The sequence below is a fragment of the Panthera tigris genome, chromosome E3, assembly GCF_018350195.1.
Source record: "Panthera tigris isolate Pti1 chromosome E3, P.tigris_Pti1_mat1.1, whole genome shotgun sequence".
Lineage (NCBI taxonomy): Eukaryota > Metazoa > Chordata > Mammalia > Carnivora > Felidae > Panthera > Panthera tigris.
This window is the reverse complement of record NC_056675.1, coordinates 34098162-34118597: the sequence shown is the minus strand read 5'-3', so window position 1 is coordinate 34118597 and position 20436 is coordinate 34098162. Positions and strand designations below refer to the sequence as shown.

Sequence of the window (20436 nt, the reverse complement as noted above, 5' to 3'; positions counted from 1 at the left end):
GCACAGAGCCCGACGCGGGGCTCAAACCCATGAATCGTGAGATCATGACCTGAGCTGAAGTCGACATCTAACTGAGCCACCCAGGAGCCCGTTGTGTGCTTACTTGTAAGATGAGGAAACAAGCTCAGAGAGGTTGGGGGAACCCGCCCCAACCATTCAGCTCGGGAGCTAGGATTTGAAACCCAGACGTAGGAAGGATGGCATACTAGTGTATCAACAGATGCGCGCAGTCAGCTTGGGATCGGGTGAGGGCAGGGGCTGTCCTCCACCCCGGGACCTTCCTCACAGCCAGCCTGGCCGCCAGACTTGGAAGGCCCATCTGAACTGGTCAACATCAGTGTGAGCTCTTAGCATACCTTCTTAGAGCCGGTGGGTGATTGGAAGGCACCAAAACCTCAAATACTCCTCGTTACGAATGGTCACTGTGGGGCACCTGGGTGGCTCAGCTGGTTGAGTGTCCGACTCTTGATTTTGGCTCAGGTCACGATCCCAGGGTCGTGGGATGGAGCTCCGTGTCAGGCTCTGCACTGGGCATGGAACCTGCTTGAGAATCTTCCTCTCTCTCCCTCTCGCTCTGCCCCTCTCCCCTGCTCACTCTCTCTCTCTCTCTCTCTCTCTCAAAACTATAAATAAAGCCAGGCACTGCTTCCTATTTTCTGTTCTCCTTCCATGCTGGGGAGGCAGTGGAATGACCCGACTCTGCTACTTTCTAGCTGGGTGGCCCATCACCCCTCTGAGCCTCCTCTGTAATGCTATCCTGCTAGCCTAGCACGTATCAAATGCTTCCCTGGACCAAGCGCTATTTTAGGTGGATTCCAGGTACTAAGTCCATCGTCCCAACCCCCTTAGGTGGGTACTTTTATTGCCACTGCTTCCCCGATGAAGAACCCAAGGCACACGGAGAACTTCTCTGGCCACAGCCACAACGTGGCAGGGCATAGTGCCTCCCATGATTCCAAACAATGATACATTTCTGTCAACCTTCCAGTTCCTGCTCACAGCAGTAAACCTACTTCCCAATGCAGATACAAGCCCCACAGAGTCTCGGAGTCTCGGAGTGTATCTCAACTGTTAATCAGTAAAATGGATGTTTTGTCTCCAGAGTTGGTAAAACATGGCCCTGCCTGATTAATCGGACAGGATTTTACAGTTGAATGCCACGGGAGCAAAACAAAGCCATAAAAGTTGGACTCTGCCTGGGACTCAAAGGGACCCTGTTACTTTCCATTTGGGGACTCACAAGTCCTGAAGTCACAGAGCAGCAGTGAAACGAAAGCCCCCAGCCCTGGCCATCTGGGCAGTTTTCCCCCGGCTGCCCCCACCCCCATAAGCGGCTAAGTCCCCCACATCGGCTCTGGGGAGTGCATTCAACATGGTCGCTGAATGGTAGATATGCGGCCCTGTAACATGGAAGTCTCATCTTTGATCACCAGTGCAGGTAGGACACCAGCTCCCAGCTGTGCACACCGCAGATGTCCCCAGCTAGAGCTGACCTCCCCGCGGTCTGGGGGACCATGTCTCAGTCTGCCCAGGGGGCTATGACAGAATACGAATACCACTGCTGGCCTACAACCCACTCGCGAGCTCCCTGGGTGCAAACTGAGACTGGCTCCCATACAGGGAAGGCAGAGAGAGGCTGGAGAGAGAGGAGGCCGCTCCAGTGGGCAGGCGGCAGGACTCACTAATACCTGCAAGAGGACTTAACTCACGAGGGGCCTTAACTTACAAGGCTTGTCTTGGGCGGCTGCAAGATAAGGCCTCCACACCCACCTGCCAGAATCTGAGTTTATGTGGAGGCCTTAACTGGGTTCAGGCATGTCTACCGTGCAGATGGCCTCAACCCCACATCACTGTTTCAAGGCTGTGTCCTTGGGCAGCTTCCGGAAACAGAGAAGCCAAGTAGAACCTACATTCCAAGGACAGGGGAGGGGGTGGGGAGCCTCCGATTGCCCAGGGCCAGCCTGAGGGTCAACTGGCAGTCATGCCTTCTTGATGACCTCCCCAACAACCATAGACTGGGCAGCTTAAACATTAAACACAGATTTCTCACAGTTCTAGAGGCTGCAAGGCCATGATTGGTTGGTGAGGCCCCTTGTTATGTCCTCATATGGCCTTCCTTGGGGCACGCGCACACACACACACACACACACACACAGAGCCTCTTTATTCGTACAGGCCCTGATCACACGAAGGGGACCCTAATCACCTCCCAAAGGCTCCACCCCAAACACCATCACATTGGGGGTTACGGTTCCAACATAGGAGTTTTCAGGGGTGGGGGGTAGATATACATGTTCAGTCCACAGCAAGTACTGTACGAAAATGGACATAGCACAGACCACGCCATTCCCTGCAGTTAAATTCTACACAGCCCAGGGCGTGCAGGCGGGTCTCAGCGGACAGGCAGGAAAACCACTCTAGAAGGGACAGGCATAGCCATGTCACCGATGCTCTCCACAACGGAATGATTCCTAATGTCAGCCCAGCTTCCAAGGCCAGCATGGGAATTCACGGTGGATTCACCTAAAAAGCTGACTTGAGAGATCTCGAGCTTTTTACAGCATTTTTCACTTAAGACAGACAAGATGTTCATCATGAATACTTAAAAATAGTATTGGAAGGTTGTAACGTTGAAGATGGGTATCTTCCCTCCATTCCACACCCCCCCCCCACTTCACCCTCTCCCCAGATGTAACCACTGTGAACTTGCAGTGTATGGGGGTTTTTACAAACACAAGACCACACAAAACTCTATTGGTTCTGTGACTTGCTTTTTCTACTGATCGCGGTTGCCATGGTTACCTTTCCACATCAGCAGATACTGTTCAAGCTCATTCTTTTTAAGGGCCATGCAATATTCCATAGTAAGGCTCTACCGACATTTATTTAACTGTGTCGCCTACTAATGAAAACTGTTTAGGGGCACCTGGGTGGCTGTCGGTTAAGCTTCCGACTTTGGCTCAGGTCATGATCTCACGGTTCATAGGTATGAGCCCCACATCAGGCTCTGTGCTGACAGCTCAGAGCCTGGAGCCTGCTTTGGATTCTGGGTCTCCCTCTCTCTCTCTGCTCCTCCCCTGCTCACATTCTGTCTCTCTCTCAAAAATAAATAAACCTTAAAAATTTCTTTTAAAAATGTTTATTTCCAGTTTTGTCATTGCTGTTTGTTTTGCTATTAGGAACACTCAGTGAACATCTTCGTATGTCTCCTTGGGTATTTCTATTAGATTATTATTTTGGATTTGTTGTCAAAGTGGGGGAATCACCCATATATCCATCACCTGAATCTGAAGACCACTTGCATTTTCCGAGACACTGCTTTCTCATCTGCTGCACGGCTTTTGGGAAGGGTAAATCCCACGCAGGGATTCTCAAAAGTCAGGGTGCCTTGGAATTACCTGGGAAGCATAAAGATTCAAACTCCCCAGCATCTACCAGAATCCGTCCTTAGGGACTCAGCACAGGTTTTGCTAGTTTTGCTGGTGTTGACCCGGGGAGTCTGGGCGGCTCCCAGGGACCGCCCTCGTGGTGCTGCTGAAGTCCCGCCGCGGTCAGGTGGAGATCGCGATTCCGGCTCGGAAATGAACGCATGCATGATGCCTTTGCTGTGTGTGCCCTCTGCTGGTACCGTGTGAGCAGACACACATCGAAATGGAGGCTCTCTCATGCCACGGCTGGTGGGCTGGTGAGGACGGGGTTTTCACCTCCCAGGGTGGTGATACTACAGAGCAGTGACTGGCAACCCAGGCTACAGGTAAGAATCGCCCTGACAATGGCAACGGCTGGTCGTGGGCCTGGGCAGCAATATTTTTAAAAAGCTCCCCAGGTGATTCTGCACACGGAACCAGAGCTGAGAATGTATTCTTTAAGGGGGGGAAAAATTGGCCAGGGAACACAGAGTCCACAGAGGCAGGAGTTACTCTGGTGTTTTCTGTCTACTAGAGTCTGTTTCAGAAATAGACTGAAATAGACTAAAATTCCAGCCTGGCTGCATTTCAGAATTGGCTTCGAGACTGTCAAAAATACAGATTCTGGGGACCCACCCCTGACATAACTAAAATCTCTGGGGGTGACGTTCACTCAGGTTAATAGCTTAGAACTAGACCGACACCAGGGACTATTTGAGTTAATTCTTATCTTTAATGAGGTCAAAGTCAAATCGTTAATACCGCCTGAGACATTTTATAGGCAAAGACTGTCTTTGGGGAAAGGGGTTCACAGTCTTTGAAGGAGCTGGTAAGCGGGTGAGGGAACAGTATGGAAGGAAACCAAGAGCTACATGTAATTGCTATGTAACTGACTCTTCTCTATACAAGTGAATCTTCACTAACAACTTCTTGAGCATAAAGAACACCTGTTATACAGAGAAAGAGGGGAGGGGAGGGGAGGGGAGGGGAGGGAGAGGGGGGGAGAGAGCACACATGCGCAAGAGTGCTCTATACAGACATTGGGGAGAAAGGTTTCCAGACAGGGAACTGCCAACGCAAAGACCCTGAGGCTGGAGCATCCTTGATTACTGAAGGGACAGCAAACTGGATATGACTGGCAGTGGTTGAAGACAGAGCTGTGGATAAGACACAGCTGGGGACAGGGGTGGACCCAGACCACGTTAGACTTGTAGGCCACGGTGAGCACTTCAGTTTTTACCGCAATGCCGTGGTTTGTTTGTTTGTTTATTATCGCTGGCTGCTGTGAGAACAGGCTCTAGATGGGTAAGGATAATAGAAGCAGCAGGCTGCAACAACCCAGGGAACATACGAGGGCAGTGTGGATCAGAATGGCAGGAGGTGGACAGGGTGAGAGGTGGTCAGCTTCTGGTTGTAGTTTTAAAATAGAGTCAGCATTGGGGTGTCTGGGGTTAAACATCCACCTTCACCTCAGGTCACGATCTCACAGTCTGTGAGTTCGAGCCCCGCGTCGGGCTCTGTGCTGCCAGCTCAGAGCCTGGAGCCTGCTTCGGATTTTGTGTCTCCCTCTCTGCCCCTCCCCCCCGCTCACGCTCGGTCTCTGTCTGTCAAAAATAAGTAAACATCAAAAAAAAGTTGTTTAAAGTCGCATGAAACAAGTCAATGGAACCACATGCCATTTACCTTGAAGAAAGAGGCCCCAGGGACGCCCAGGCCCACACCCAGACCCTGGGTCACTGCTCAGTGGGGGTTCTCCTGTGTGCAGAGCCGTTGTGTCTGGGAAAACCATAGATATGCCCAGGCAGTGGGTGCCCAGTGTCCCCAAACATCTGAGGGACACAACCACACACTCCCCAGACTTCAGTCTCCAACCACAGGAACGAATTCACACCAGCTGGCATTTAATAGAGAATTCAAATCCATGATCCTACCACCTTTCATTTGCATCTTTAACTAAAACTGAACACAAATTAAACAGTGCTGTTTTCAGGGCACCTGGGTGGCTCAGTCGGTTGAGCATCAGGCTTTTGATTTTGGCTCCAGGTCATGATCTCATGGTTCATGAAATCGAGCCCCACGATGGGCTCTGCAATGACAGTGCACAGCCTGCTTGGGATTCTCTCTTTCCCTCCCTCCCTGCTCCTCCCTTGCTCACACTAAGTAAATAAATTTTAAAAAGAAAGTAAAAAGTGAAGGACCAACCACATCCACCCGGTGGAATATTTTGCAATTTCTGAATTTGTTTTTGCAAAAAGAGTATGATTTGAATGAGGGGCGCCTGGCTGGCTCAGTCAGTAGAGCGTGCGACTCTTGATCTTGGGGAGTTCGAGCCCCACGATGGGTGTGGAGTCGACTTCAAAAAAATAAAGGACACCTAGGTGGTTCAATCGGTTAAGCATCTGACGTCAGCTCAGGTCACGATCTCATGGCTTGTGAGTCCAAGCCCCACATCAGGCTGTCTGCTGTAGGCACGGAGCTCACTTCAGATCCTCTGTCCACCTCTTTCTGCCCTTCCCCTGCTCGCTTGTGCACTCTCTCGCGCGCTCTCTCTCTCAAAATAAAGATTTAAAAATATTAAAAAAAATAAATACACAAATTAAAAAAAATTTTTTTTAAGGAGGATTTGGGGCTCCTGGGTGGCTCAGTCAGTTAAGCACCTGACTTTGGCTCGGGTCATGATCTCGCGGTCTGTGAGTCTGAGCCCCGTGTCAGGCTCTATGCTGACAGCTCAGAGCCCAGAGCCTGCTTCGGATTCTTTGTCTCCCGCTCTCTCTCCCGTTACCCACTCACACTTGGTCTCTCTCTCCTTCAAAAATAAATAACTTTCCCCAGTTTTACTGAGATAGAATTGACATATAACATCGTATCAGCTTAGGGTATACAACATAATGATTTATGCACGTATATATCACAAAATGATTATGACAAGGTCAGTTAACATCAGGCATCTCACATAGTAATGAGGTATTTTTTTTCTTGTGAGAGAATATTTTTAATGTGTTTACAAGTAAGATAGCTATGTTACATGAAGCAAAAAAAAAAAAAAACCAATTCCAGGTACAGGATAACATCTATGTTTTTAAAAAGCCTGCAAGCACGGTAAGATACCACCTCCTGCCCATCAGGAGGATGTGGAGAAGCCAGAACCCTCGTGCACGGCTGAGACGGGTAAAAAAAGGCATGGCGGCTGTGGGAAAGTTCGGCGGTTCCTCAAAAACTTGCACACAGTCACCGTAAGATCCAATATTTCCACCTGTCCGCCTGTCGGCATCCAGGAGCCCCAAAAGAAGCGACAGCAGGGACTCGTGCGCCAAATCTGACAGCAGCACTGTTCCCAACAGCCAAAAGGTGGAAACTATCAAAATGTCCATCAACAGACAGATAAGCAAACTGTGGTCTCTACTGTGGTTATCCAGCCACGAAAAGCAATGAGGCTCTCACACAGGCTACAGCACGGATGCATGTTGGAAACATCACGCCAGGTGAAAGAAGCCAGACACAAAACCACAGTGGGCGATTCCGTTTACGTGGAATGTCCAGAAAAAGCAAATTCACAGAAACAGAAAGCAGATGAGTGGTTACGAGGCCGGAGGCAGGGGGAGATGGGGAATGACCGTTTAATGGGCACAGAGTTTCTCCTTGGGATGATGAAAACGTTCTGGAAATGAGCAGATGTGATGGCTGCACAACGTTGTAGGCGTCCTTAATACCACTGAAGTGTACATTCAAAAATGGCTGAAGGAATACATTTACATGATGTGTGTTTTAACACAATAAAAGACTGGAAGTCCCCACAATAAAGCATCTAGTCACTGACTTCTGAGTGGTGGAACTGTTGACGATCACCTCTTCCTTCCTCTTTATTTTGCTACAGACTGAAACAAACATCTATTACTAACCACTAATCGTGCACACAACTAGCTTTAGCTTATAAAAGAACGCACCAGAACACAGCTCGCCTGGTTTTATCCACCAGAGCCTTCGGACAGGAGGGCCCCAGGCCACAACCTTGGCAAAGGGATGCTGCGCTCTCCTGGCCAGCACCCTCCGCCGCGGTCACACGACCCGCCTCTACCTGGGCTTCTTCCCGTCCTTCCCTGCTGCTGAGGCCCCGATGGGGGCGGCACAGGCCTCGGGTAAGCCCTACTCACCTTTGTACTGACCTTGACATTTACCGTTTATTTTCACACCCATGCCAGGAGACAGGATTTTTCCCTTTCTCAGAAAACCAGGGTTGAGAGACACGAGGACTCCAGCACAGGCAGTCGAGAACTGACAGCACCCGCGTCTGCTCAAGCCACGTCCTGAGCTTGCTCTGCCTCACCTCCCTGACTTCCGATTTCGCGGCACTGCCCTGCCTGAGTGAACCGGACACAGCTTCCTCCGAGAACCAGCTGTGAACTTCTGGCCGTTATCTGACTAAATGTCACACAAATGCAGTATGGATTGGTACCAAGGGCCTCTTTCCAAAACGCGATCACTAGCTTCTGTCTTAGGACTCTGTACATCCCAAAAGACGGGTGCCCAGAGGCCCTGCCGAAGTCTTCAGGTGCCCGATCCCCTGTTTCATCCTCGGCCTTCCTGCTGGAGACCCAGCTCCCAATTCACTTGAGGGAGTCCAGCGTCCCAAACACCTGCGCGAAACGCTCTCTGTCCACGATGCGTCCGTAGCGAAGGGTGAGGTAGAAGGTCTCCTTCCCACTGTACTGCTGGATACGCACAAACAGCTCCTGGGCCCGGTCCTTGGTTTCCGTCATGGGGATCACGTCGGCCACGGGGCAGTCCGTGTCCTGCCGCCGGCCCCAGAAGGTCAGGTGCGCCACCCGCAGCACAGTGCCCGCCTCGTTCACATACAGGATGCCCACCAGCCTCCGGAAGAAATAGCTCATCCAGCAGAGCATGGCCAGGGCAAAGCCAGCCACCCCGCCCGCGACACACAGGGAGCCGAGCGTCACGAAGCCCTGCGAGTACCAGTAGCAGCCAGGCGGGAGGGCCAGCACCGTGAGGGCCGTCTGTGCCACCTTCAGCCGAGACAAGTACCCGAAGGCTCTGATGGCGTCAAACCGGTAGACCATCTGGAAGTTCTCTGTCTCCACGCCTGCCGCTTTCTCCTTCAGGGCGGGGCACCCGCTCCCCACCCACCTCCCCGGATCCCGGCCGGTGACTGTGCGGCACCACAGCCCGCAGACAGGCCTTCTCCACAGGGCCGGGCCGGGCCGCCGAAGCACAGCGCGGAGGAGGGCAGCCTGGAAGGGAGAAAGGAGACCACTGCTCTCAGGGAACTCAGCCGTGCTGATCACACGACGAACGTTTGCGGAGCATCTCACCCACAAGCTCCCGCCAACCCTGCGAGGTTGCCTTTACTGCCAGAGACGGAGGGACAGAGAAAGCCAAATGCTTTAACTCACGGGATCTTCATACAAGCAGTGCAAGACAGGCGCTCCCTGTGGTTGACCCTTGAACAATGGAGGCGTGAGGGACGGCCACCCCCATGCAGTCAAAAATCCACATGTAGCTTTTGACTCCTCAAAAACCTAACTACTAATAGCCTACGGCTGACCAGGACCTAAACCGATAAGTCGATTAACACATATTTTGTATATTACATGTATCATACGCCGTATCCTTACAGCAAAGTCAGCTAGAAAAAAGAACGAGATTACGAAAACCGTAAGAGAAAACACATTTACGGAGCTGTACTGTATTATCCAGACCATTCAGTTTACGTTGTTCACAAGATGAATCGTCTGTCAGTACATAAATCGATAACTGCCTTACAGGATACGAAACATCAACAGGTGTTTTGTTACCTGCCAACACTAGACACAAAAATAGAAAGATAATAAGGGAGATGCCTATTTATTTATAAGTAGGATGATTCAAGGATTGATAACAAAGACGCACTAGTAGGATCCTTTGATGGTGGCCTAGTGTAACCCTGTGTAACCATACGGCTGTTTCACAGGGGCCTCGCCTATACACTAAGGAATGAATGGTTAGAAAGTTTTCGTGGCCTACCGTGTCCCAGTTGGATTCATAATACACACTACCGGAAACACTATTTTTTAAAAAACCACTTAGCTGTGACGATAGACTGATATGCCGTCTCTCCAGTTAGGAGAGGGGGGCATACTGGACCCCAACGTAACTCTTTGAGAGCAACGTGACAAAACAATAAGACACATCATTAATTTTATATTAAATTATCACCCACCTTATGCCTCTAAGGACAGGCCATCCATTTGCGGGCGAATCTTGCATATGACGTCCTGCCCAATGAATACCCAGGCGATGATGCAGTCCTACACAGTTCCTGCCGTACAGTTACCAGACTTTCACACGGAGACACTCGCGCGCGCACACACACACACACACAACAGGTCGGTTTAACCGTACGGCATGACGACTATTTAGTATTCATTACGTGGAAGGGGTCTTTGTCCTCGTCATCTTTACGCTGAGCAGGCTGCGGGCGAGGCAGAGGACAGGCTGGTCTGGCCGTCTCGGGGGAGGCGGAGGCAGAGCTAGAGGAGGTGGAAGAGGAGGCAAGAGGGGCAGGCACACCCGGTGTAACTTCACGGACACACCTTGTAACTTCCGTTTGACTTCTCTGCCTTTTCCTCTCTCTGAAAATGTTTCTAGAGGGTACCAGCCCTTCTTCCACCACTTGCTTTAGTCTCAGTGCCCGTATCACAGAAGGGTCCATGTTGTGAAAGAAGTCAAAAGCCGTCTTGAATAATCGAAACCCTTCTGCCAGGTTGTCTAACGTCAACTTGTTTTCTGGCGCCGCTTCTCGCGCATCTTCATCCGGCACCGGTCCGGAAGCTCTCGCCTCCGCCGACTCACCCTCTGTTAACTCCTCTGGTGCGGTGACTCTGGGCGCCTGAGGTGGCAACTCATCTACTGCCTCTTGGGCGGGGGAAGCTGCTTCCCCTGCTATCTTGACATTTTTTAAGCCAAACCTCTTTCTGAAATTATCAAACCATCCTTTGCTGGCACTAAATTCTCCAGCCTTGGATCCTTCACCTTCCTTTTGCTGTAAGTGGTCATACAATGACTTTGCTTTTTCTCGAATCGTGTTAGAGTCTATAGGTATGCCTTTCCTATAGCGATCCTGCACCCACGTAAAAGCTGCATTTTCAATACGAGATAAAAAGCTGTCTCGCAGAAAGTGCAATGTGCTCGCGCCTGCTGGCGTAGCTGCCGCCACAGCCTCACGGATTTCCTTTTCCTTTTTTACAATGGTCCTTACGCTGGATTCATTCATCTTGAAATGACGGGCCACTGCAGCCGCAGACCTTAATCTACGGTACATGTCAAGCAATTCGACTTTTTCTTGTAATGTCGTGACCTTTCTCTGCCTCTTGGGAGCGCTTCCAGAATCACCAGTGGTGTTTCGTATGGGTCCCGTGGCGTTATTCAAGGTTTACAGTATTGCACTAAACATGATGAAAAATATGCAAGAACCACGGGATCACTTTTTACAGCCATTTGAAATTTACGAGTGACGAACTGATCTCGCAGAGAAGATTAGCAACACAGTTTTAAGCTTGGAAATCACAACACTTGAGATCCCCACAGCAAGAGGAGGTGGCTATGATATTCTTACAGTCGTAGAGTATGTACTGCAGTTAATTTTATGGAGTTATTTAATACTGCATCTTTGTTTCCATTTCTCTCAACTATGAACGATGCCATGTACAGTCTGTACATTTTGATAAACCTTTTTGTAACAAACTTGTGTATTATACTTCATGGAAGTAAATGATAAATTAGCATCTACATATATTTTATGCATTCATGATACATCTTTTTTTTTTTTCCAGTATTCCTAGGCTATGCAGTTCATCTGCTGGTTTTCTCAAATGGGAGCAAATCTCCAAAAAAAACTTCACAACATATATATTTTTTTAAATCTGCGAAGAAGTGGGCCCACACAGTTCAAACCCGCATTGTTCAAGGGTCAACTGTACTTTACCACGGATAAAACTAAACCCAGAGAAGGCTAGAAACATACCCAAAGACACACACCCGGTGAGTGTGGCAGAGTCTGACCCCCAAACTGGTCCTATTTCCTTCAGGGAGTTCAAAGAGATACAAGAAAGGCGACACAGCCTCCATTCAATTCAACACGTATCTAGGGACGACCAACTCTGGGCTGGGCACTGAAGACGTAAGGCTATATGAACGTTTTCCCCAGCAGGAAGCCAAACAACAAATGTCCAAATGGGTAACAAATCTCTGCGATACTTATGCTGTCAGGTTAAAGCACCATCTTCGGTGCTGAAGGGAACCGCTGATTTCTTAGCCCTGTTTGGGGGAGGGGGGAAGACCAAAGCAGGCGGGGATGGGAGGCGCCAACCCACAGCACAAGGTTTTTATTAGGTGCGCCGTTCTACACCCTGAGTAGGGCAGCGACAGATGCTTTGGACTTGGGGGCCAGTCACTAGCTGTAGCTCCTTGTGTAAGTTACTTCACTTCTCTGGGCCTCGGTTTCTTCCCCTTTCACAATGGGGGTTCACAACATACCACAAGAGATCATGGTTTCAAAGCTCTCAAATGCATTCAATGGACCCCAGGTTTGTGATGATCGGAGAGTGCCCTGTCGGCCCACGCGGCCCGGGCGTAGAAAGGCACGGCAAGCCTTAACCCACGCCGGAGCTCCCTCCCGCGGATCCTCCAAATCAGAACCCCAGAAATCCGCCTGCCTGCTTAACCTTGACCACGACCCCCAAGGCGCTTCACCTCCCGTACTTCCCCTCACCCGCCTCCTTACCATCGCGCGGACACCTGCCGCCGGAAGTGATTCCCCCCGCCCCCGGAACCTCTAAGAGCGCCTGCTCGGCCGTAGGAGGTCGGCGTGTGGACGCATTGCATTCTGGGATTTGTGGTTCCTAAAGACCAACTGACTCTGGTCCCAGACACGTGGGAATGGATCCTCCTTCTCCCAGCGTGCCCTGTGGCACGGGGGCCGAGCCCGGAAGTTCCGGGCCGAGTTCCTGGTTGCCAACGAGTCTCATCAAGTGCGGCTGGAAACGGGGGACATGGCGGCGTCTGGCCCGGCGCTATGCCTCTTCGACGTGGACGGGACCCTGACCGCCCCGCGACAGGTAGGCGGCACCCGGCCGGCTGGCGGCAGCGGGTGCAGAGCCGCCTGCTGCTCACATTTGGGGCTGACGGCCGCCCAGGGTGGGGGTCGAGGGGCGGCTGAGGGCCGCCTACCTCCTCGGCAAGGCTGAACTCCGTTCTAGGTGCCTTCCAGGGGTGAAACGGAAACTCGAAACACATCCCCAAGACCTCAGGGTGCTCGGAGAGATGAGACGGGCTGAAAACCCTTGAAAGCAAACAACGTGTATGGGGTTGGAAAACGCAGTTTTGGACTCTCACCGCATGCCCTGAATTTGAACCCCAACTCAGCCCTCTTACCAGCTATGTTCCCTCCTCAGTCCTGTCACCTATGAGCTGCATCTTGCAACCTAATAGGAAAAACATAGGTTTCCAGGTCAAACAGACCTAATAGAGTCTCAACTTCACTCTGTTGACAGCTGTCTGACCTAGAGCAAATCACTGAACCCCTGAGTGGTTTTTTTGTTTGTTTGTTTTTGTTTGTTTTTTATTTGTTAATTTTTAATTTACATCCAAGTTAGCATATAGTGCAACAATGATTTCAGGAGTAGATTCCTTAATGCCCTTACCTATTTAGCCCATCCCCCTGCCACAACCCCTCCAGTAACCCTCTGTTTGTTCTCCATATTGAAGAGTCTTTTATGTTTTGTCCCCCTCCATGTTCCCGAAATCCCACATCCCTCCCCTTCCCTTGTGTTTATCACTTCTGTGTCTTAAGTCCTCATATGAATGAAGTCATATGATATTTGTCTTTATCTGACTGTCAAATTTTGCTTTTCCGCTTAGTATAATACCCTCAAGTTCCATCCACGTAGTGGCAAATGACAAGATTTCATTCTTTTTGATTGACGAGTAATACTCCATTGTATATATATCCCACATCTTTATCCATTCATCCATCGATGGACATTTGGGCTCTTTCCATACTTTGGCTATTGTTGATAGTGCTGCTGTAAACATTGGGGTGCATGTGCCCCTTCAAAACAGCATCCCTTTATTTCTTGGATAAATACTTAGTAGTGCAATGGCTTGGTCGTAAGATAATTCTATTTTTAATTTTTTGAGGAGCCTCCATACTGTTTTCCAGAGTGGCGGCAACAGCTTGCATTCCCACCAGCATTGAAAAAGAGATCCTCTTTCTCCACATCCTCGCCAACATCTGTTGTTGCCTGAGTTGTTAATGTGAGCCATTCTGACAGGTGTCAGGTGGTATCTCATTGTGGTTTTGATTTGCATTTCCCGGATGATGAGTGACGTTCGGCATTTTTTCATGTGTCGGTTGGCCATCTAGCTGTCTTCTTTGGAGAAGTGTCTATTCATGTCTTTTGCCCATTTCTTCCCTGGATTCTTTGTTTTTTGGGTGTTGACTTTGATAACTTCTTTATAGATTTTGGATACTAACCCTTTATCTGATTTGTCATTTGCAAATATCTTCTCCCATTCCGTCGGTTGCCTTTTAGTTTTGCTGATTGTTTCCTTCGCTGTGCAGAAGCTTTTTATTTTGATGAGGTCCCGGTAGTTCATTTTTGTTTTTGTTTCCCTTGCCTCCGGAGACGTGTTAAGAAGTTGCTGCGGCCAAGGTCAAAGAGGTTTTTGCCTGCTTTCTCCTCGAGGAGTTTGATGGCTTCCTGTCTTACATTTAGGTCTTTCATCCAGTTTGAGTTTATTTTTGTGTCTGGTATAAGAAAGTGGTCCAGGTTCATTCTTCTGCATGTCACTGTCCAGTTTTCCCAGCATCATTTGCTGAAGAGACTGTCTTTATTCCATCGGATATCCTTTCCTGCTTTGTCAAAGATTAGTTGACCATACGTTTGTGGGTCCTTTTCTGGGTTCTCTATTCTGTTCCATTGATTTGAGTGTTTGTTCTTGTGCCAGTACCATACTGTCTTGATGATGACAGCTTTGTAATACAGCCTGAAGTCCAGGATTGTGATGCCTCCTGCTTTGGTTTTCTTTTTCAAGATTGCTTTGGCTTTTTGGGGTCTTTTCTGGTTCCATACAAATTTTAGGATTATTTGTTCTAGCTCTGTGAAGAATACTGTTGTTATTTTGATAGGGATTGCATTGAATCTGTAGATTGCTTTGGGTAGTATTGACATTTCAACAATATTTATTTTTCCTCTCCAGGAGCATGGAATATTTTTTCTTGTGTGTGTGTGTCTTTTTCAATTTCTTTCATAAGCTTTCTGTAGTTTTCAGTGTATAGATTTTTCACCTCTTTGGTTAGATTTATTCCTAGGTATTTTATGGTTTTGGGTGGCAATTATAAATGAGATCAATTCCTTGATTTCTCTTTCTGTTGCTTCATTGTTGGTGTATAGGAATGCAACCAATTTCTGGGAATTGATTTTCTATCCTGCCACTTTGCTGAATTCATGAATCAGTTCTAGCAGTTTTTTGGTGGAATCTTTTGGATTTTCCATATAGAGTATCATGTCATCTGTGAAGAGTGAAAGTTTGGCTGATTTAGATGCCTTTTATGTCTTTGTGTTGTCTGATTGCTGAGGCGAAGACTTCCAATACTGTGTTGAATAACAGTGGCGAGAATGGACATCCCTGTCTCGTTCCTGACCTTAGGGGGAAAACTCTCACTTTTTCCCCGTTGAGGATGATATTAGCATTGGGTCTTTCATATATGGCTTTTATGATCTCGAGGTATGGTCCTTCTAGCCCTGCTTTCTTGAGGGTTTTTATCAAGAAAAAATGCTGTATTTTTTCAAATGTTTTCTCTGCATCTGTTGAGAGGATCATGTGATTCTTATCCTTTGTTTTACTGATGTGATGAATCACATTGATTGTTTTACAGATATGGAACCAGCCCTGCATCCCAGGTATAAATCCTATTTGCTCGTGGTGGATACTTTTTTTAATGTATTGTTGGAATTGCTTTTGGAATCAAGGTAATGCTGGCTTCGTAGAAAGAGTTTAGAAGTTTTCCTTCCATTCCTATTTTTCGGAACAGCTTCAAGAGAGTAGGTGTTAACTCTTCCTTAAATGTTTGGTAGAAGTCCCTTGGAAAGCCATCTGGCCCTGGACTCTTGTTTTTGGGGAGATTTTTGATTACTAATTCGATTTCTTTACTGATTATGGGTCTGTTCAAATTTTCTATTTCTTCCTGTTTCAACTTTGGTAGTTTATATGTTTCTAGGAATTTGTCCATTTCTTCCAGATTGCCCACTTTATTGGTATATAATTGCTCATAATATTTTCTTATTTATTTCTGCTGTGTTGGTTGTGATCTCTCCTTTTTCATTCTTGATTTTATTTATTTGTGTCCTTTTTCTTTTTGATCAAATTGGCTAGTGTTTTATCAATTTTGTTAATTCTTACAAAGAACCAGCTTCTGATTTCATTGATCTGTTTTTTTTTGTTGTTGTTGTTGGTTTTTTTGGTTTCAGTAGCATTAATTTCTGCTCTAATCTTTATTATTTTCTGTCTTCTGCTGGTTTTGGGTTTTATTTGCTGTTCTTTTTCCAGCTCTTTAAGGTGTAAGGTTAGGTTGTCTATCTGAGACCTTTCTTCCTTCTTTAGGGAGGCCTGGATTGCTATATACTTTCTTCTTATGACTGTCTTTGCTGTGTCCCAGATGTTTTGGGGTGTGGTGTTATCAGTTTCATTGGCTTCCATGTACTTTTTAATTTCCTCTTTGACTTCCTGGTTAGCCCATTCATTCTTTAATAGGATGTTATTCAGTCTCCAAGTGTTTGTTACCTTTCCAAGTTTTTTCTTGTGGTTGATTTCGAGTTTCATAGCATTGTGGTCTGAAAATATGCACAGTATGATCTCGATCTTTTTGTAATTGTTGAGGGCTGATTTTGTCCCAGTATGTGATCTATTCTGGAGAACATTCCATGTGCACTGAAGAAGAGTGTATATTCTGCTTTAGGATGAAATGTTCTGAATATATCTGTTAAGTCCATCTGATTCATTGTGTCCTTCAAAGCCATTGTTTCCTTGTTGATTTTCTGATTAGATGATCTTTCCATTGTTGTAAGTGGGGTGTTGAAGTCCCCTACTATTATGGTATTATTATCTATGAATTTCTTTATATTTGTGACTAATTGATTTATGTATTTGGGTCCTCTCACATTTGGAGCATAAGTGTTTACAATTGTTAGGTCTTCTTGGTGGGTAGACCCCTTAAATTATGATATAATACCTTTCTTCATCTCTTGTTACAGTCTTTATTTTAAAGTCTAGATTGTTTGATATAAGTATGGCTACTCTGGCTTTCTTTTGTCAACCAGTAGCATGATAGATGGTTCTCCATCCCCTTACTTTGAATCTGAAGGTGTCTTTAGGTCTGAAGTGTGTCTCTTGTAAACAGCATATAGATGGATCTTGTTTTCTTATCCATTCTTTTGCCCTATGTCTTTTGATTGGAGCATTGAGTCCATTGACATTTAGAGTCAGTACTGAAAGATATGAATTTATTGCTATTATGTTGCCTGTAGAGTTGGAGTTTCTGGTGGTGTTCTCTGGTCTTTTCTAGTCTTTGTTGCTTTTGGTCTTTATGTATTTTTTTTAGGGTTTGTTTTGTTTTGTTTGTCTTTTCTCCCCTCACAGAGTCGCCCTTAAAATTTCTCGGAGGGCTCGTTTAGTAGTCACAAACTCCTTTAATTTTTGTTTGTCTGGGAAACTGTTTATCTCTCTTTATATTTTGAATGACAGCTTTGCTGAATAAACAATTCTTGGCTGCATATTTTTCTGATTAAGTACATTGAATTTATCCTGCCACCCCTTTCTGGCCTGCCAAGTTTCTGTGCATAGGTGTGCTGCAAACCTGATCTGTCCTCCCTTGTAGATTAGGGACTTTTTTTTTCCCTTGCTGCTTTCATGATTCTTCCTTGCCTGAGTATTTTGCAAATTTGACTATGATATGCCTTGTTGATGGTTGGTTTTTGTTGAAACTAATGGGGGTTCTCTGTGCTTCCTGGATTTTGATGTCTGTGTCTTTCCCCAGGTTAGGAAACTTTTCTGCTATGATTTGCTCACATAACCCTTCTACCCCTTTTTCTCTCTCTTCATCTTCTGGGACCCCTATATTTTGATGTTGTTCCTTTTAAATGAGTCACTGATTTCTCTAATCCTTAAACCTTGCTCTTTTGCCTTAGTCTGTCGCTTTTCCGCCTCATGCATCCTTGCCGCCCTGGATCCATTCGAGATTGCAGCTACCTCAGTTACAACATTTTTTATTTCATCCTGACTAGCTTTTACTTCTTTTATCTCCACGGAAAGTGATTCTAAACTATTTTCGACTCCAGGTAGTATTCTTATGATCGTGATTCTAAATTCTGGTTCAGACATCTTGCTTGTATCTGTGTTGGTTAATTCCCTGGCTGTCGTTTCTTCCTGCTCTTTCTTCTGGGGTGAATTCCATTGTTTCATCATTTTGAAGGGAGAAAGGGAATTAATGAGGTTAAAAAAACTAAATTAAAAAAATTAAAATTAAAAACAACACACACAAAAATCAAATAAATGATGTTAGATCCTAGGTGTGTTTTGGTCTGGGTATTGAATTGTACTTGATAGATTAGAAGAAAAAGGGGAAAGAAAAAAAAGGAAATCGTTTGAAAATTTGAAAAAAATGAATACACTGAAATGGAATAAAATGAAATGATGAAAGTAAAATAGAATTAGAAAAAAAATTACATAGAAGTAAAAAATACAGTAGAAAAAATTAACGAAAAATATTTTTAATAAAAATTGAAAATGAAGTTTCTCTCTGCTGAGTTCTGTGGTTCAGGTTGTGCAGGGTGTTGTATTAATCCTCAAATCGGTTTTTGAGTTGTGCAGGATAGTTTAGTGTTGATCTGGCTGTGTTTCATGGATGCAAGACACAAAAAAACTTACATGCTGTTCCGCCATCTTGGCTCCTCCCATAACGCCCCCCCAACCCGAGTGGTTTTAAATGGGGGCATTCCCAGTTCCATATGGTATTGGTGAGGCTCGAATGAAATCGAACAAATTCACTAAAGTATCTTGGCTACAATAGGCTGGGTTCAGTAATAATAAATAGTAGCCGCTAGCACCCCTCCCCTCTCCACCCCCTTCTCCAGTGATCAAGGAGGCCCAGATTTTTGCAGACTGCCTCCTGAGAGCCTCCTTGGACTCCCGGAAGCTTGCTTCCCACTTCCTGATTTTGCTGCTACAGGCATGGATAGGTTTCAGTTAAGGTCTGCGTTTGTGATGAAGCTCACTCTGACCTCCTCCTTGCACAGACTGGTCACTGAAGTGACCTCACTATCTTCACATTGTATCCCTACCTTCTTGATTTGGGCTGAGTGGTGGCAATGGTGTGCTCCACATTTCCACATTAAATGCATGTGGTTTTAGATCAGTTTGCCTTTCTGGCCCGCAGGTTCAGTGGATCTAGTGGTGATACTCAACTGCCTTGTTCTTCAAAGGCTCCTTTTGACACAGATTCAGCGACCAGCCTGCACTTGTGGACAGCTACAAGTTCTTGCTGGTCCAGAGCCAGAGTCAGCATTTCATTGTTCCTAAAGGGTCAGATAGCAAGAATTTTTGTCTTTGACAGCCATGTGGTCTGTAGTAACTAATCAATTCTAATGCAAAAGCAGCCATAGACGACAGGTAGACCAGCTTCATTCGGTTCCAATAAAACTTTACTGATTTGTTATGAAAACAAACAGCTGCTCCATTTGGCCCATTGGCTGTAACGGTCTATGGTTCACATTCCAAACCTTTTTAGAACCTTCTCCCTCTCAAGCCGTCTCCCTCTTTTACCCAAGTAGGATTTTTTTTTTCTTTTTTTTGAGAAAGAGCATGAGCCAGGGAGAGGGGCAGAGGGAAAGAGAACGAATCTTAAGCAGGCTCCCTGCTCAGTGTGGAACCTGATGGGGGCTAGATCCCACGACTCTGGGATCCTGATATGAGCTGAAATCAAGTCAGACACCCAACTGACTGAGTCACCCAGGCACCCTCCAAATAGGATAATTTTTGTTACCGTTTTAAATAAAGGAAACTGAGATTCAGTGAAACCATGATCTCGATTTGTCACAGCAAATCTGGTACAAGTTTCTGGTCTACTGGGCATTGTTCTTTGCTAAGTTTCCCATTTTCTGCCATTGCTGTAAGACGGATGCTGTTCTGGCTCCTGGTTCTGCCATTCCAGAAGGTGCTTCTGACTCCCAGAAGGAATCAGGATAGATAAGCGTGCAGTATGAAAGAGCAAAGAAACCCACAACGTATTCCCTTAAAATACCTGAAATATGATATTCTTGGCAGCAAACAATTTTAACACTGAAAAAAAAAGTCTTAATTTAAAAGAAAATTGTTTCTGTGTGCTGGGTGCTCCAGGTAAAAACAAATATACTTTACCAACAGATCTATTCATTATACAACCTTTCCCTTCCTCAATACATATATTCTCCAACACTGATAAGCACATTACAATCCGGAAGCAGAATAGGTTATCTTGCAGCTGCTAAAGGACGATATGATGCAAACAGGTAAAATCTAGTTTGAATGGAGTCCAGAGCCTTGCACATATCACTGTTTAAGTAGAATCTTCTTGGGCTGAATACTTTCCTAAGGACTGCCACGCCATCTAAAAACAGTTGAGGGGCACCTGGGTGGCTCAGTCGGTAAGCATCTAACTCTCGGTTTCAGCTCAGGTCATGATCTCACGGTGTCATGAGTTCGAGCCCTGCATCGGGCTCTGTACTGACAGTGCAGAGCCTGCTTGGGGTTCTCTCTCCTCTCCCTCTCTCTCTGCCCCTCCCCCACTCACACTGTCTCTCTCTAAATAAATAATTTTTTTTTATTTGAAAAAAGAACTAAACATAAAAACAAAAACAGTTGAGACTCAGAATAAAAGTCTGTGAAAAGAAGGGAGGCACAAGCCTGAATGGGAAACAGTTGTTTCCCAGCTGTGTGTTAG

At 46.5% G+C, this 20436-nt stretch overlaps 2 protein-coding genes across 4 annotated transcripts in view; one reads left to right on the top strand and one right to left on the bottom strand.

The window, feature by feature from the left end:
- Positions 1-6278: 6278 nt before the first annotated feature.
- TMEM186 (transmembrane protein 186) lies at positions 6279-12214 on the bottom strand. Of its 3 annotated transcripts, XM_042972125.1 has the most exons (3): positions 9832-12167; positions 9622-9720; positions 8568-8653 (listed from the first exon to the last, which is right to left on the bottom strand). In XM_042972125.1, the coding sequence occupies exons 1-2, from the start codon at positions 10720-10722 to the stop codon at positions 9631-9633; spliced, it is 981 nt and encodes a 326-aa protein (XP_042828059.1). In that variant the 5' UTR covers positions 10723-12167; the 3' UTR covers positions 8568-8653; positions 9622-9630. The 3 variants fall into 3 exon arrangements, 2 of the variants coding, with proteins under 2 accessions (XP_007076952.1, XP_042828059.1); XM_007076890.3 differs by lacking the exons at positions 9622-9720; positions 9832-12167 and adding an exon at positions 12184-12214 and having other exon boundaries at positions 6279-8653; XR_001509694.2 differs by having other exon boundaries at positions 9622-12167.
- A 173-nt stretch (positions 12215-12387) lies between these two features.
- The window catches only part of PMM2 (phosphomannomutase 2), a 30318-nt gene continuing 22269 nt past the window's right edge, over positions 12388-20436 (top strand). The window contains exon 1 of the mRNA XM_042971040.1: positions 12388-12517. Within this exon, the coding sequence (XP_042826974.1) occupies positions 12452-12517 (66 nt within the window). The 5' untranslated portion in view covers positions 12388-12451. The remainder of the gene's footprint in view (positions 12518-20436) is intronic.

Coding starts and splice junctions, on each gene's coding strand:
- TMEM186 (XM_042972125.1), bottom strand. CDS start 10,722: ATGTACCGTAGATTAAGGTCTGCGGCTGCAGTGGCCCGTCATTTCAAG. Junction 9,721..9,831: donor AGGACAAAGACCCCTTCCAC/GTAATGAATACT, acceptor ACTGTACGGCAG/GAACTGTGTAGGACTGCATC.